A 16,565-nucleotide genomic window follows, 5' to 3' on the forward strand; every position below is an offset into this window, starting at 1 on the left:
TCTACCATGCCTCGTTACCATAAATGCTGAGGGTATAAATATCTCTATCCGTTCAAAGGCAACAGAGTTTAGACGATTCTGGACCACTGTGCGGCGGGAAATTTTCTATAGAGAAAATATATCAGAGGCTGTAAATTTTTAAGGTATTTTTTTAAGAAGCAATCGGGACCTCAGTGTTTAAAAATATACGATCCACCCTAATACTAATATAAAGTTATATGACATCGATAATCAAGAGAAACAAGTCAAAAGACAAAATAAATAGTTGGAATTAAAAAAGGAATCGAAAATGTTTGCCTCTATGGTCCGCAATGTTTTGCCAAAGAACGCAATTCAATGGAGAACCTTTCCCACACGCTGGAAACATGAGATACCAAAACATTTACAAAAAATACCCACAGATAAAGATCCAAATTTTGCACATATGGTTGAATATTATTATCATAGTGCGGCTAAACTTATGGAACCTTCACTGATCATGGAATTGACGAAGAAATATCCCAAATTGGAGGCTAAAGGGATTGAGGCACGAGTTAGTGGCCTATTGCGATTTATGGGCTGTGTATCGACATGTATTGAAGTGAATTTTCCATTGTTGAGAAATAATTCGGAAATTGAAATTATAACCGGATATAGGGCACATCACATGAAACAACGGTTGCCGGTTAAGGGTGGTGAGTGAGGGGAGGGAAGGTAAGGAGGGTTTTATTAAAACAACTGTTGGTTTTTTAAAGGCATACGTTTCGGCATGGATGTTGAGGAGGATGAAGTTAAAGGTCTGGCCTATTTAATGACCTTTAAGTGTGCCTGTGTCAATTTGCCCTTTGGTGGGGCAAAGGGTGGTATACGCATAGATCCCAGCAAATATACTGGCAAAGAATTACAAATAATCACCAGACGTTATACCATGGAATTGTTGCGTCGCAATATGATTGGGCCGGGTATCGATGTTCCTGCACCAGATGTCAATACGGGGGAGAGGGAAATGAATTGGATTTGTGATCAATATTTGAAGACATTCGGTAATTTTAACTCCCATGCAGAATGATGAACTAATTTCCTCATTTTGTTTTTAGGCCATAATGACATCAATGCCTTGGCCATAGTTACGGGAAAACCTGTCCATATTGGTGGCATTAATGGTCGCACCTCTGCAACTGGCCGTGGTGTGTGGAAGGCGGGTGATGTCTTCCTTCAAGATAAAGATTGGATGGATTTTCTTAAAATGAAAACAGGCTGGGAGGGTAAAACAGTTATTGTCCAGGGTTTTGGTAATGTAGGTTCATATGCTGCCAAATTTGTGGTGGAGGCTGGAGCTAAGTTAATAGGTGTCGAGGAAAAGGATGTATCACTGGTAAATCCAGAGGGTATAAATCCGGAAGTAGGTAATTGTTGTAAAAAAACAATTTCAATTTTTAATGCTTGCATTTTTTGTCAGGACCTCATATCATATATGAACGAAAAGAAGACCCTTAAAGGATTCCCCAAGGCCACTGAAAAGCAAGGTTCCCTATTGACAGAGAAATGTGACATTTTAATGCCTTGTGCCATCCAAAAAGTGCTCAATGCAGAGAATGCCAATAAAGTCCAGGCAAAAATTATACTGGAAGGTGCCAATGGCCCTGTTACTCCGGCTGCCGATGAAATCTTACGCAAAAAGGGTATACTCATGATACCCGATATGTATTGTAACGCCGGTGGAGCAACAGTATCCTATTTTGAATTTTTGAAAAATATCAATCATGTTTCTTATGGTAAAATGACGACAAAGCGGGATAATCATATTATACGTGAGATTTTCAACTCAATCAATGAGTCTATGGGTGGAGACGGGGTAAGTTCGTTTTGAATATTAAAAATGTCTAATAGAACACTTTCGAAATATTTAGCCTCAAATCTGTCCCAATAAAAATTTGGAAAAAATACGCAACTGCACATCGGAAGCTGATATTGTGGATTATGGTCTCCAAACGGTTATGGAAATGGCGGGCCAGGGTATTAAGGAAATTGCCAATGAATATGCCTTGTGTAACGACCTGCGTACAGCTGCCTATATATTTTCCATACAGAAGATATTCCGTGCCTTAGAGAGCTCGGGAATAACTCAACAGTAGAATTGTAGACAGCGATGATGAATAAAGAAATGTCTTGTTTTAAGTTTTTAATCTACGAGCTTTCCCATAACGACTTTTCAAAACATGGTTCTACAGGACATTTCTAAGTTCCAATGCAGCGCAACAGACGGTTCGAAAAATTGTCACTGACGAATTTTTTTCTTTAGAAAAATTATCACACATGGTATTTTACTATAGAAAAATTATCACAGATGATATTTTTCTATAGAAAAATTATCACTGATGATATTTTTCTATAATAAAATTTTTTACTGGTGATATTTTTCTATAGAAAAATTATCACTAATGATATTTTTCTATAGAAAAAATATCACTGATGATATATTCCTATAGAAAAAGTATCACTGTTGATATTTCTCTATAGAAAAATTATCACTGATGATATTTTTCTATAGAAAAATTATCACTGATGATATTTTTCTATAGAAAAATTATCACTGATGGTATTTTTCTATTGAAAAATTATCACTGATGATATTTTTCTATAGAAAAATTAACAGTGATGATATTTTTCTATTGAAAAAAAATCACTGATGATATTTTTCTATAGAAAAACTATCACTGATGATATTTTTCTATTGAAAAAAAAAATAACTGATGATATTTTTCTATAGAAAAATTACGGATGATAATTTTATATAAAAAAATGATCACTAATGATATCTATATATATATAAAATTCTCCTGTCACGGTGTTCGGCTTTGAACTCCTCCGAAACGGCTGGACCGAATTTGATGAAATTTTGTATGTGGAGTTTGTAGGTCTGAGAATAGGTTTTTAACTCTTTTTATAGTGGTCAGTGGAGTGACCAGGGTATCTCCCCCACAAAATTTTTTTAGAAATCGTGAAATGAAAGTTATTTTTGAACGTTTTGTTTAAAAAACGTTTGCAATAATATGATTTTGACTGTCTTGATTTTGAATGGTCATCTCGGAAATGGAATATCGCGGTCAACCCAATTTTTGAAAAATGTATAATTATAGATATCCCTAATTTTAGTAAGCGTGACTACAAAAACGATTTTAACCCGGGCTCCAATAGGTGGGAAAGCTCGATCAATCCCACATTTTAGAATACAGTACAACACCGATAATGTGCATTAGTCACTAAAACGACGGGCCAACAATGCGTTTCGAAAATCTAGAGGGATCAATATTTAACTGATAAATTGTAAACAGATTACAAATGCTACACGGAAATCCAAAACGACGGGCCAGCAACGCGGAACCGGGTCAGCTAGTTTTTCAATAAAAAAATTTGTACTGGCGATATTTTTTTTTAGAAAAATTATCACTGATGATATTTTTCACTGATCACTGATGATATATTATAATTGTTCCACAAACATCCCACACGGGACAAGGGAGACTTCTCTGATGATATATTTCTATTGAAAAATGATCACTGATGATATTTTTCTATAGAATCTGTAGAAAAATTATAAGTGATGAAAATTTTCTATAGAAAAATTACCACAGATGATATTTTTCTATAGAAAAATTATCACTGATGATATTTTTCTATAGAAAATTATCACGGATTAAATTTGCTATGGAAAAACTATCACTGATGATATTTTTCTATTGAAAAATTATCGCTAATGATATTCTTCTATAGAAAAATTATTACTGATGATATTTTTCTATAGAAAAATTATCACTGATGAAATTTTTACAAAAAAAATTATCACTGATGAAATTTTTCTGTAGAAAATCATCACGGATGAAATATGCTATAGAAAAACTATCACTGATGATATTTTTCTATTGAAGAATTATCACTGATGATATTTTTCAATTAAAAAATTATCACTAATGATATTTTTCTATAGAAAAAATATTGCTGATGATATTTTCTATAGAAAAAGGATCACTTATAAAAAACGATCACTGATGAAATTTTTATGTAGAAAAACTATCACTGATGATATTTTTCTATTGAAAAATTATCACTAATGATATTTTCTATAGAAAAATTATCACTGATGATATTTTTCTATAGAAAAAGATGATATTTTTCTAAAGAAAAAAGGATTACTGATGATATCTCTTTATTGAAAAATATCACTAATGATATTTTTCTATGAAAAAACATCACTGATGATATTTTTCTATAAACAATTTTTACTGATGAAATTTTTCGATAAAAAAAGTATCACTGATGAATTTTTTGATACACAAATTATCACTGATGAAACTTTTCTATAGAAAAATTATCACTGATGATATTTTCAGTAGAAAACAGATCAAAGACGATATTTTCTATAGAACGTTCATAACTGATGATATATTTCTATTGAAAAATGATGACTGATGATATTTTTCTATTGAAAAATGATCACTGATGATATTTTTCTTTTGAAAAAATATCACATATGACATTTTTCTATAGAAAAATGATCACTAATAATATTTTTCTAAGCAAAATGATCGCTGATGATATTTTTCTATTGAAAAGTTATCACTGATGATATTTTTCTATAGAAGAATTATCACTGATGATATTTTTCTATTAAAAATTATTACAGATGAAATTTTTCAATTGGAAAATTATCACTAACTATATTTTTCTACAGAAAAAATATAACTGGTGACATTTTTCTATAGAAAAATTATCACCGATGATATTTACCTATAGAAAATTTATCAAAGATGATATTTTTCTATAGAAAAATTATCACTGATGGTATTTTTCTATTGAAAAATTATCACTAATGTCATTTTTCTATAGAAAAATTAGTGCTGATGATATTTTCTATAGAAAAATGTTCACTGATGTTATTTTTTTTTTTGTATAGAAAAATAGTCACTGAAGATTTTTTTCTATAGCAAAATGAAGGCTGATGATATTTTTCTATAGAAAAATTATCTCTCATGATGTTTTTCACCTATCACTGATTATATGTTTCTATTGACAAATTATCACTGACGATATGTTTCTTTAGAAAAATTATCACTGATGATATTTTTCTATAGACAAATTATTACTGATGATATTTTGCTATAGCAAAATGATCACTGATGATATTTTTCTGTAGAAAAATTATCACTGAAGATATTTTTCTATAGAAAAATTATCACTGAAGATATTTTTCTATAGAAAAATTATCACTGAAGATATTTTTCTATAGAAAAATTATCACTGATGATATTTTTCTATAGAAAAATTACCACTAATGATATTTTTCTATAAAAAAATGTTTACAGATTATATTTTTCTGTAGAAAAATTACACTGATGATATTTTCCTATAGAAAAATTATCACTAATGATATATTTCTATAGAAAAAGTATAACTGATGATATTTTTCGACAGAAAAATTATCACTGATGATATTTTTCTATAAAAAATTATCACTGATGAAATTTTCCTATAGAAAAATTATCACTAATGATATGTTTCTATAGAAAAATTATCACTGATGATATTTTTCTATAGATAAATTATCACTGATGATATTTTTCTATAGAAAAATTATCACTGATGACATTATTCTATAGAACATGCTTCTACTATATAATAATGTCATCAATGTCATGATATTTTTCTTCAGAAAAATGATCGCTGATGATATTTTTCTAAAGAAAAAGTATCACTGATAACATTTTTCTATAGAAAAAATATCACTGATGATGTTCGTCTATAAAAAATGTCACTAAGGCCTGTGTCAACAAAGCCTGTGCGTTCATGGTTTAATAAGAAAGGTTAGCCAAAACTTTATGTCAATTTAAATTTTTTCATTCGAGTATGCCTAAAACTTCAAAACAATATAAACAAACTGTGTATATGTGTGTGGTGTTTGAATAATATGCCAAGCATGGTTTAATAAGAAAGGTTAGCCAAAGCTTTATGTCAATTTAAATTTTTTCATTCGAGTATGCCTAAAACTTCAAAACAATATAAACAAACTGTGTATGTGTGTGTGGTGTTTGAATAATATGCCAAACAATTTTAAAAACATTCGAATTCAATGATTTTTAAAATTGTTTTTAGACCATTTGTATGGAAGAAATTGGTGAGATTTGCATTGAAACAATCAGTTTATCATATTCACAACTCGATTATGTGGAGAAAACTTAACTCTTCATTCATTTTTTTTATAAAATGCTCAAAAAATGGATTGTAAACAAACCCACTTGTTGCTTTTATTTTGAAGTTTTAGGAACTCAAGAAAAACAAGGGTTCTATAGATTTTTTTCATTTAAATCTACCTCTATACTTATACCATGATGCCAAGCAATTTTAAAAACAATCGAATTCTATGATTTTTAAAATTGTTTTTAGACCATTTGTATGGAAGAAATTGGTAAGATTTGCATTGAAACAATCAGTTTATCGTATTCACAACTCGATTATGTGGAGAAAACTTAACTCTTCAATCATTTTTCGCGTTTTTTATAAAATGCTCAAAAAATACGTTGTAAACAAACCCACTTGTTGCTTTTATTTTGAAGTTTTAAGAATTCAAGAAAAACAAGGGTTCTATAGATTTTTTCATTTAAATCTACCTCTTTACTTATACCATGGGTTCTATAGATTTTTTCATTTAAATCTACCTCTTTACTTATACCATGTGTGCGTTGATTTAAATCAATAATTTTGAAAGAAAATAATATTTTTGAATTTATAGACATATCAATAATTTTGCTATCGATCGACACTGCAATTCGCCATGGAAAATTTGGCAAAGAAAAATTTCCTCGAAGCGTATTTGGCAAAGCAAAAAGAATTGGGAAAACGTCAGCGGGAATATAAAAAGATACTTTCGACAAAATTGAAAAGTCGCAAGGAGACCATTATCGAGGCGAGCTATCAGAATGCCATTGATCAGCTGAAAATTGAAAAGGACGATTTGAGAGCACAAATTTGGGTAGCCAACGGTTTAACGCATGTACGAGAAAATAAGCGCTGTCTGAACAACATCAAATGTCATATCGAGTGTCAAGAAAGACTAGCGAATGATAATCGCAAATTAAAGGTGGATATCACTAACCTAGAGCGGGAAATAAGTAGGGTGAATAAACAAATTTACGATTTAAATCGTAAAACGGTGCCGGAAACTCAACATCAGGCTCATGTTGCCAAGACCCGTAAGAAACTAATGATTTTGGAAAATCAACTGGAAGTTGGAGTGCGCAGAGAATGCAGTTTTACTGCCGTCAATGGCGAGCTGAGAGAAGAATTAATCAAAATTCTCAATCATCGCACTCTTTTCAATGAATCCTATTCTAAATTGGTGCAGAAGTTGAACAGTGATAAAAAATATTTAATTGAATTGATTGAATACGCCCTGGGAACCTTTGATAATTGCATTGATATCTATGAAAAAATCGACAATTTGGTAAAGCGGGATAGAAAAGAAAAGGATGCACGCAAAGTTGAAATGCAAGGATTAATGAGGAAAATCGCTGCCGAGACGGATACCAATGAATTCATGGATACCAAAGGCAAGGCACGAGAATTGGCTGACCTTCAACCAAAGGAATATGCAAGACGTGAAAAGTTTCGCCAATATCACAAGAAGAAAATCAATTTGTACAATAAAATATTGGAGAAAATTCAAGACTATACCCAAACACAAAATGTTGAAAAAGTTATTGAAAAATTCCAACAACAAGAAAGTCTCTACTATTCCTATTTCAATTATGCCAATGAACTCAGCTATCACATGACCCTGCTCACGAATTCCGTTAATCGTCTTTATTCTGATATTGATTCGCTGAAGAGAAGCAATGTGAATTCTCTCCAGGATCAATATGAGACCATCGAACGTTTAGAGTTAACTTTGGCTGAGAAACAAAAGCGTAACTCGGAGTTGCAAAAGGTACGTGCGACTAATGATCAACGTTTGGACAGCCTACTTAAGGGCATCGAAACGCTGTTCAAAATGTCACAATGTGATGCCACACCGCTTATGGTGTTGCTGGGTAATCATAACCATGTGGATTTGGTCAATGTTCGACGTTTTTTGAAAATTCTAGAACGTCGCATTTTCGATATTACGGCAAGTGTTTATGTGATGGAGAGAAGAGATGAAAGCAAGGCATTCGGACATTATGTTGTTAAGCAAATTGAAAAGATTTGTGAATGGCCAACGGAATTAAATGATATTGTCCTCACGCAGCAGTGTCCTGAGTGTGCTGAAGGTGAGGCATTCAATATGGATGAGGCCGGTGATGGCGGCGGTGTTGCAATCAACACAATCGATGAAGCCAAACAGAAGTTATACGAAAAAGTCGCCCAACCGGAAATGCAATATCGTCTCCACAACATTAGCCAATGTCGTTTGCCAAGATCGCGCATTTTGGCCGCCAAAAGAAATGCTTAGTGAAATTCTAATACTATTCAGATTAAAATATGTATAAACGAAATCTTTTAATAGAAAAAAAAATTACATTGTGTTGTTCTCTTGAAAGACAAAATCAGTGAAATCCTAATATATAAAAGATTGTTTGATTCACCGATAACATAAAGGAATAAATGTTATCGTAGTAAAAATAGTAGCTTCTTGCAGGTTCTGGAACAGATTTTGGAACTTTATACTTTTGTGTTCGAAAAGTACTTAGTGGTACTAAATTTGGATTTGGGTGATTGTAGGAGACCAGGACTTATCTTGGTCCCTCTCTCGCAAATGTTTTAAGGACCATGATATGCGAATCTGCTTCTGTAATGTCGTACTGTTTATAGAGAAGGTAGTATTATAGCTGTCATGACATAAAGCATGAGTTTGGTGGCGGATGAATAGTTGGTCGGAGGTTAAAACATCTGGTCTCCAGCTTCACCCCAGTGCACACTGGTCCCAACCTGCGACAAAAATCGATATCAGCAAATCTCAGTGACAATTCAGCAAATTGTCTCAAAACATATCATATTGTAATATTCCAGCACTGTTTTTGTAATTTATAACGGTATTCAACAAAACAAAACAGAAGAAGTTGGCATTTACGTATAATCTCTTCAAAACTTTAAAAACATCAGTAAGGTTGTGACTTCTTACAAAGCAAGTAACTCAAAATTGAAAGGATAACATTATTTTTTTCGAAATGGAAGTTTTAGTACAAGGTTTTCTAATAATTTTTACATAAAAATTTGTTCACATTATTCCCATAAAATGTCCTGGAAATCACATTTTTTATAATACTTTTTTGTGGATTTTTTTCCAAGTCCTAAAAATTGAAGTTGAGTTTTACTAACTTCGCCATCTTTCGCCACTCTTCAAATTTTTTGAAAAATGTTCGAATTAGTGTCACGTTTACAAACAATTTGGTTCCAGCTGCATATATTTGCATTTCCGTGTGTGACATTAAAAATACTGACGATGCCTCTGGTCGTTTCAGTAAATATGCCGTATTACTGTATTCTCAGTTTCTTCTTAGTTTTGTGTTTTGTTTGTTTTGGTTTTTTTTTTTTGAAGATTTAGACAAAAACAATAAAACAACAATATCTCCTACCATGAAATATTCAGACCTCAAGTGGAATAATTTGTTTCCTTTCCTGTCCACGATACCATTCGACCACTAAGAACTCCAAATAGCAAATTACTACCAATTCGAACCGAAAATGTAGATAAAAACCTCAAAATAACTTAAATAGGGAGGTACCGTAATATGAGGGCTATACCGAAACCTGGACCTAAGACTACAATTTTTGGCGCAGAAGGTTTTTGATCATTGAGAACTCCAAATGGCAAATTAAAACCAATTCGGGCCGAAAATGTTGATAAAATCTTCAAAATAACTGAAATCGGGAGGTACCTCTACATGGGGACTATAGGAAAAACTGGACCCATACTGATGATTATTTGACTACATTATTTATACCCTCAGCCTTTAGGCTAAGGAGGGTATATACACTTTGATACGATGAAAATGTGCCTCATCGAAATAATGGTTTTAGACCCCAAGTATGTTTGGACCAAATGTGTTTCAGACAATTTGGAGTCGATCTAGCCATGTCCGTCCGTCTGTCTGTCTGTCTGTCCTGCTGGCTGGAGCGCACGATAACTCTCGAACGGATGAACCGATTCGGTTCAAATGTTGGCTTTCGTAATATTTTGCCTAAACTTAGTTTAAGTTCGAAGATGGGCTATATCGGTCCAGACCTTCCGGTTCCTCCCCCACAAAAGTTCGAAAATGTTCGGAAAATTTGTGCGCACGATAACTCTTGAAGGGGGTAACCGATTTGATTCATACTTTGCCCATCGTGAAATATATACCAGACTTAGAAGTGGTTCCAATATGGACTCAATCGGTCTACTCCTTCTGTTACCTCCCACACAAAATTTTAGATAAGTTCAGTTTAGGACTGCTCTCGAATCGCATTGATTTTTGTTTTAGCAGCTTCTATTCACCGCCCCCTACACGACGGTAAAAGTTTCATCAGGGGCAAGTCCATACTTCCTGAGAAAATAGCCTGAAAGTTGCAATAAAACCTCTATGACACCGTGGGAGGTGGTTGGAGCGCAAGATAACTCTCGAACGAATCTGACGATTCGGTCCAAAATTTGGCCTTAGTAATATTTTGTCCAAACATAGTTTAAGTTCGAAGATAAGCCATATCGGTCCACTCCTTCAGGTACCTACCACACAAAATTTCAAAAATGTTCGGAAAAATTGTTCGTACAGTAACTTTTGAAGGGAGTGGCCTAATTCGTCCATACTTTACACATCTTAATATATCTACCAGATATAGATCAAGTTCAAATATGGACTATATTTGTCCACTTCATCCAGTTCCACCCAAAAAAATTTCGGATAAGTTCACTTTAAGACCTGCTATCGAATCACTTTGATTTTTGATGAAGCAACTTGCATTCGCTGCCTAAATTATGATGGCAAAAGTTTTATCAGGGGCAAATCAACACCTCTTAAGCAGACAGCCCGAAGGGAGTAAACCCCTTCTAGTGGCACCATATGTAGTGGCTGGAGATCGACTTCCATAATGGTCAATGTCGATCCATTCCTTTAAGTATTTCCTCCGCAAAACTTCTGCTCTTTAATCTAATCAACATTTTTGTCGGTTCATACGTCCAAATATTTTAAAACCCTATATATACATACGTTTTTTGGGAAAAATTGTTTCAATATACACAGGCTGAGGGTATATCTCTGTCGGTCAAGCCGACTGATACTTTTTTTACTTGTTTTTACTTATTTTTAGCATATACTGAAAAAATCAGATTGACCCGACGATTATAAATATTTTTGTCGCACCTTCCCATACAAGTGGGACCACTGTGCAGTGTATGAATCTCCTTGCTACAATTCGGATAGAAGCTAAATCTTTAAACATCAGCTATATTTGTCCCTTCAGGGATGTTGTGGGAATATATGTATGTATATTTGCGCTCATGCTCATGCCACTAAAGACAAATAAGAACAGGCCAAAGACATCAATTTACGAGCGTTTAGAAGAAACATATCACCGTTGCCTTGCCCATGACATTAGAATTATTCAAGGTTTTTTTATTGTCAAATTGGAAAGAAGAATATCTTTGGCCCAACAGTCGGGAAATTCAGTCCTCACAGTGAAACATCTGGTAATGGTATAAGGCTGATAGACTTCGCAGCGGCAAAAAATGTGGTAGTTAGCAGCACCCGATTTAAGCATATCGATATTCATAAAGACACCTGGCTATCTGCAGATCAGAAAACAAGAACAAGATGGAAGACATTCATCGAACGTGTTGGATGTACGATCGTTCCGAGGAGCAAATATAGACTCGGACCACTACCTTGTTGCAGCAAATGTACGTACCCGTCGAAACGTTGCAAATAAAGCACCAACAGACACAACACGAAAGTTTGACATCGGTATGAGGCAAACACAATAGATAGCCACAGCATATTCCGCTCGACTGGCGCAATTGCTTAATGAAATCACTCCTCCCTATAACATAACAGCAGAATGGCAACGTATTGCCCACTCCATGCAAACAGCCGCAAAAATCCATACTTGGATACCAGAGATCTACAGCAAGGAATCCATGGTATGACCAGGAGTGTCGCGCTGCTAGCGAAGAGAAAAATGTGGCATATAGGGCTACTTTAATATCTGTAGCAACACACGGGAGAGGTATCGGGTGTAAAGGGCGGAGGATAAACGTCCTTTCTGCAGGAAATAGAGTGACATGGAAAAACGGGAATGTGATAAAATCGAGATGTACAGCCTTTAGCACCGCGTCTTTCCATCTCCTTTTTCCACTTGTTTGCTCCATCGAAGCCTTGGCCTGTATTTATAAGTAAATACTCGTATATGGGGATTTCTGAGTAAAATCGGACAATTTTTCAAAAAATGGTTTGTTGCTTGCTTTGTTGATTAGGGTTATGACTTTTTTACAACCTCATATCCCTGTATCATATCGTGATGAGTTTCTACATAAGATTACATAAAATCTTAATTATAAAGTGATTCGATAAAAAGACTTCCGCACAAAAAACTTTTAAAGTTTTTATTTTTCAGATCTTTTGACCATTTTTCGAAGTCACTTTAAAGCATGGCATAGACTATCAAATTTGATTGCCAAGCCGATGAACCCCTTACGTACGTGTGTGCTTGATAAGTGTGTAGCAAAGCATTCAATCAGCCTTCAATCTGCAATCGAAATCTTCATATTTTCCTCTAAAAATTAATGAACTTAAATTTTTTTTATTTCTTCACAAACACAATGTTCTTTTTTACTATAATTGCTTTTTGACAATTTGAAAATAAACCACATTCATCGGATTGACTGGGTTTCATTTTGAAAATCAAAACTATTTTTATTTTCCTCAATCCATAAAATTCACACACACATTCTCATATTTTGAAAAATGCACACATACTACTACAAATGTTGACATCAAAATTTGATAGTGTATGGGGCGCTTAAAGGCCCCCACTCATTTATCAGTTGTGCCGTCAGTCCGATGAACCCTTTCTGTATGTGTGACTGACAAGTGTGTAGCACCATCCATCAGTCAAGTCTAAAAATCTTGAACTTCTCCTCCACAAATTAATGATTTCTTCGTTTTTTTGTGTTCCTACACGAACATTATTTTCTGTTTTTCAAAATTGTTTATTGACAATTTGAAAATAAACACAATTCACCCAGACTGATGGGGGTTCATTTTGAAAGTCCATATTTACATTAGGCAATTTTCCTTGCGGCAATTGTCAGTTTCATAGAGAGAGGGATGAGGCATATGGTAACCCTTTGCCTCTCAACACCCTCTTTCACCTACAAACTGACAATTGCCGCAAGGAAAATTGCCTAATGTAAATATGGACAAATCAAAACTATTTTGATTTTCATCAGTCTTGAAAAAGTCACACATACATTCTCAAAATTTAAAAAATTTACACACTACCATAAATGCTGGCAGTCAGACTGACTAATGAGTGGGGGCCTTAAGAAAATATTAAACTGAAAACAAGGTATAGGGGTTCATGACATAACCGTTGGTGTCTCACTATTTTATCGTCGTATTATTACATATATCATGGCACAATTACCCAGGTAGTGGCATCGTAAAATTTTGAATGTGTTATGTTAAAACTTTCTTTATGTTGTTGGGGAAATTACAACAAAAATAATTTTTTTATAAAGGGATTTGACTTTTCATATTCGATCAGCTGGTGTGATACCACTACCTGGTAGTTCTGCCATGACATATATATAATTTTATATTATATATAACATTATTTCATATATCATAAAAATTAAAAGTGGTTTGTGCGGGACCTTTTTCAATATTTATATAAAATAAAAGTTATTTTACTCATTAATAGGCAAATGATCATTGATTCATGCAACAGCAAATAATTTTTTGAGAAAAATTTTTTTCCATTTCATAGTATTTCTTCAAAAAATTTTTTTCAAAGTGGTTTGTGCGGAAACTTTTTTTTATAATAAAACGGAATGGATGTTATTTTAGGCATTAGTAGGCAAAAGTTCATTCATTCTCACTACAGGAAATCGTTTTTGAGAAAAAATGTCAAAAAGTCATAACCTAGTGTTGATGCTGCTTCTCAACAGAACATTTTGATATATTTTTTTTGACTAACGGTTCCAGAGATATCGCACCTTGAAAAAGACGAATTCTCTAAAAACTATGTGCAAAGAAGTGCTCTTTTTTGTATTTTTTGTTTCTTTATCAGCTATCTAATAAAATATAGAAAAAAATTCTTGCTGGTGGGCTTGGATGCATTTTTTGCGATTTAATATTTAAACTAATTTTTTATCAATCATTGTACCCTTTATTGACAAATCTTAAAAAAAAAATTAGAAAAAATAGTAATTATTCGAATCCTACATTGGGTGCCACCGAGGTGCAATGGTATGCACACCCGCTTTGCACGCTGATGGTAGGGGGTTCGATTCCACGGCCATGCAACATCAAACAATTTTCAACGGTGGCAAAATCAGTAATGTTGGCGACAGTACCAAACAGTACCTCCTGATTTTCGGTATTTTGAGGGTTTTGCCTACATTTTTTTACCAAAAATTGTCAACATAGGTCCATGTTTTAGTAAAGACCCTCCCGGCACCTCCTGATTTTCGGTATTTTGAGGGTTTTGCCTACATTTTTTGACTTAACTTCCCGTAATTTGACAATTGAGGTTCCCTGCAGTCACGAAACTTCTCCACCAAAAATTATCAACATAGGTCCATGTATTAGTAAAGTATGAGGGTTTTGCCTACATTTTTGACTGAACTTCCCGCAATTTGACAATTGAGGTTACCAGTAGTCACGAAACTTCTCCACGAAAAATTATCAATATAGTTCTATGTTTTGGTATAGACCCTCCCGGTACCTCCTGATTTTCGGTATTTTGAGGGTTTTGCCTACAGTTTTGACTGAACTTCCCGTTGTTTGACAATTGAGGTTCCCTGCAGTCACGAAACTTCTCCACCAAAAATTGTCAACAAAGGTTCGTGTTTATGTAGCCTCTACATAACGGTACCTGTGGATTTTCGGCGTTTTGAGAGTTTAGCTACATTTACTGACTGGATTTGACGTTTGAAGTTCCATGTAGTGACGAAACTTCTTCATCAAAAATTTTCGACATAGGTCCATGTTACTTAATATCACCCATATAATGATACATATCTCCCGATTTTAGGCAATTTCAGTATTTTAGCAACATTTGTTCACCGAACTACATGCAATTTGACAAAACTTATAAAATAATTGTCATCATAGGTCCTATAAAACGGTAGTACTGATTTCAGTGTTAGAATTCTGTAACTCATTTTTCGAGTTACCGACAAAAATCGGTAAAATTCAAATGCTTATGATTTCGGTAATTAACGAAACAAAATAAAGCTGTCGCTAAGCCCTACAGTGTTGTAAACTTTTTTGATACTTTTCATTCATTATTTTGCGTTTTAATTTTACCGATTTTTGTCGGTAACTCAAAAACTTGGGTTCAGAATTCCACCACAGGTTATTTAGTTTTTATCTACATTTACGTTCAAGATTGCATGTCCTTTGGCATATATGGATCCCAGCGGTTAAAAACTTCTCTATCAAAAATTGTGAACATTGACCCACGTTTTGGTATAACCCCCATATAACGTTACCGCCCGATTATACCTGACCGAATTCGTTAAAATTAGGTATTGGGGGTTCCCAGTGCTCAAAAAAATATCCACATAAATTTATGAAATAATTATAAAAGTTCAGAATATTTCATGGTGGAGGGTAAAAAAGTTCGGACCGGCCGAACTTAATGCTTTTTTACTTGTTTTTAATTCAAAAAGAAAAGAAATCGGATATTCCCCCATATAACGGTACCAGCCGATTTTCGGAATTTTTAAAGTTTTAGCTCCATTATCACACCGAAATTACTACAATTTGGTACATAGTATTCGTTGGGGGTATACAACTTTCCCCCAGAATTTTGTCGGTATAGGTCCACGCCTTCATATAGGCCCCATAGAACGGTACCTCGCGATTTTCGGTATTTTGAAGGTTTTGGCCTCAATATTCATCCGAAATGGCTATAATTTGGTATTTAGTCTTCGCTGGGGGTACCAAACTTTCCCCACAGAATTTTGTCAGCATAGGTCCACGCCTTGATATAGCCACATAGGACGGTATCTCCCGATTATTGGTATTTTGAAGGTTGTGGCCTTAATATTCCACCGAAATGGCTGAAATTTGGTATTTAATCTTCGTTTGGGGTATACAACGTTCCTCCAGAAACTTTTCGGTACAGGTTCACGCCTTAGCATAGCTCCCATAGAACGGTATCTCCCTATTTCCCGTATTTTGAAGGTTTTGGCCTCAATATTCCTCCGAAATGGCTAAAATTTGGTATTTAGTCTTCGCTGGAGGTATAAAACATTCCCCCAGAATTTTTAGGTCTACGCCTTCATATAGCCCCATCGAACGGTTCCACCCGATTTTCGGTATTTTGAAGGTTGTTGCCTCAATATTCCTCCG

The 16,565-nt window shown here is 34.0% G+C and overlaps 2 protein-coding genes across 2 annotated transcripts; both read left to right on the forward strand.

The window, feature by feature from the left end:
• The first annotated feature begins 212 nt into the window (after positions 1–212).
• On the forward strand, positions 213–2,165 carry bb8 (big bubble 8). The gene is made up of 5 exons (XM_073963934.1): positions 213–674; positions 735–1,022; positions 1,077–1,381; positions 1,439–1,834; positions 1,890–2,165. The coding sequence occupies exons 1-5, from the start codon at positions 290–292 to the stop codon at positions 2,112–2,114; spliced, it is 1,599 nt and encodes a 532-aa protein (XP_073820035.1). The 5' UTR covers positions 213–289; the 3' UTR covers positions 2,115–2,165.
• A 4,556-nt stretch (positions 2,166–6,721) lies between these two features.
• Positions 6,722–8,582, forward strand: wam (wampa). Its single transcript, XM_073963935.1, has one exon. The coding sequence runs from the start codon at positions 6,809–6,811 to the stop codon at positions 8,462–8,464; it is 1,656 nt and encodes a 551-aa protein (XP_073820036.1). The 5' UTR covers positions 6,722–6,808; the 3' UTR covers positions 8,465–8,582.
• The last annotated feature ends 7,983 nt before the right edge of the window (positions 8,583–16,565 follow it).

The sequence above is a fragment of the Musca autumnalis genome, unplaced genomic scaffold (genome assembly GCF_047663935.1).
Source record: "Musca autumnalis isolate F117 unplaced genomic scaffold, ASM4766393v1 scaffold_1, whole genome shotgun sequence".
In the NCBI taxonomy this organism is placed as follows: Eukaryota; Metazoa; Arthropoda; class Insecta; order Diptera; family Muscidae; genus Musca; species Musca autumnalis.

Coding starts and splice junctions, on each gene's coding strand:
- bb8 (XM_073963934.1), top strand. CDS start 290: ATGTTTGCCTCTATGGTCCGCAATGTTTTGCCAAAGAACGCAATTCAA. Junction 675..734: donor ACGGTTGCCGGTTAAGGGTG/GTGAGTGAGGGG, acceptor GGTTTTTTAAAG/GCATACGTTTCGGCATGGAT. Junction 1,023..1,076: donor TCAATATTTGAAGACATTCG/GTAATTTTAACT, acceptor TTTTGTTTTTAG/GCCATAATGACATCAATGCC.
- wam (XM_073963935.1), top strand. CDS start 6,809: ATGGAAAATTTGGCAAAGAAAAATTTCCTCGAAGCGTATTTGGCAAAG.